Source organism: Egretta garzetta, unplaced genomic scaffold, assembly GCF_000687185.1.
Source record: "Egretta garzetta isolate BGI_Z169 unplaced genomic scaffold, ASM68718v1 scaffold576, whole genome shotgun sequence".
Taxonomy (NCBI): Eukaryota; Metazoa; Chordata; class Aves; order Pelecaniformes; family Ardeidae; genus Egretta; species Egretta garzetta.
This window is the reverse complement of record NW_009260074.1, coordinates 176966-178287: the sequence shown is the minus strand read 5'-3', so window position 1 is coordinate 178287 and position 1322 is coordinate 176966. Positions and strand designations below refer to the sequence as shown.

General features: G+C 61.7%; 1 protein-coding gene across 1 annotated transcript in view; it reads left to right on the top strand.

Annotated features, from left to right (window-relative positions):
* Window positions 1-1322, top strand: part of WIZ (WIZ zinc finger) — a 74044-nt gene that overhangs the window by 66873 nt on the left and 5849 nt on the right. Inside the window, 1 exon segment of the mRNA XM_035896788.1 lies at window positions 621-1199. Coding sequence (XP_035752681.1) covers window positions 621-1199 — 579 coding nt within the window.

Genomic DNA, 1322 nt, shown 5'->3' with positions numbered 1-1322 from the left:
CCCATCGATACCCTACGGGAGATCCTCAAACGGAGAACCCAACCGCGGAGCAGCGCCTCTAATCCTGCCGGTCCTGGGCAAAAAGCCATGGCCAAGACCCTCTTGGGCAGCATAGGATCCTTGGAGCCGCGAGGTCCCGGAGAGATTCACATCCCTACCCTCACCAAGAAGGTCCAGCAACCTGGCAGCCCCATGGGGCAATCTCCTACCTCGTCCCCACCTCCCACCGCCCGGAAGATGTTTCCAGGCCTTTCTCCTCCCTCCTTGCAGAAGAAACTCAAACAAGATCAACTGAGGGTGGAAATCAAACGGGAGATGATGTCGGGAGGACTTCACGGAGAACCTCACCCATCCGACCGAGCCTGGTCCCCGCGGGAGGAGATGTCACCCTTGAATCTCTGTAAGTGCACGTCTGCGGGGCCGGATGGGACCGCGCTCCCATGGGAATGGGGATGCGGGGATCCCTCTGGCTTCGGGAAGGGCTGAGGGCTCACCCTGGTGCTCTGGGGGAGTCCACGTCATCTTCCATGGTCTCAGGGAGGAGCAGAGTGTGTGTGTGGGGGGTAAGCACGGTCCTTACGATCCTTTTCCCCTCCCTGACCCCCCGGCTCTCCCCGCAGCCTCCCGAGCCGACCCGGTGCGAGACATCCGCTGCGAGTTTTGTGGCGAATATTTCGAAAACCGCAAAGGTTTGTCCAGCCACGCTCGATCTCACCTCCGACAGATGGGGGTGACCGAGTGGTCGGTCAACGGTTCGCCCATCGATACCCTACGGGAGATCCTGAAGAAGAAATCCAAACCCTGCGTTATCAAGAAGGAACCGCACACCTCCAGCATCGAACCCCCTAAATCTATCGGGGAGGAAGGGACGGACCCCAAAACTGCCGGAAAAATCCTGCAGGGCATGGCTCTGCCTTCCCTGGGCGGGCGGACGGGGAAACCCAGCCCCGGCAGTTCCACCTTGAACCGGGAGATCTCCTTGTCGCCCCTCACCAGCAAAAGCCAGGGCGGTTTCCTGACGCCGTTGTCGGCCAAACGACCGTTACAGGACGATCGGTTGGGTCCTCACGTCGAAGTCAAGCACAAGGCGTACATCCAGACCGAGCTGCCCTTCAAAACCAAGCCCGTGCACGACAAACCCGCGCACACGTGTGAGTGGGGGGGCCACGGGGAGGAGCGTGGTGATGCCTTGGCAAGCGGTGGGGTGGGGACGGTGCCGGGGGGTACCGCCACCCCGCGCTGCCCTTAAAAACCAAGCCTGTGCACGACAAACCCGCGCACACGTGTGAGTGGGGGGGCCGCGGGGAGGAGCGTGGTGATGC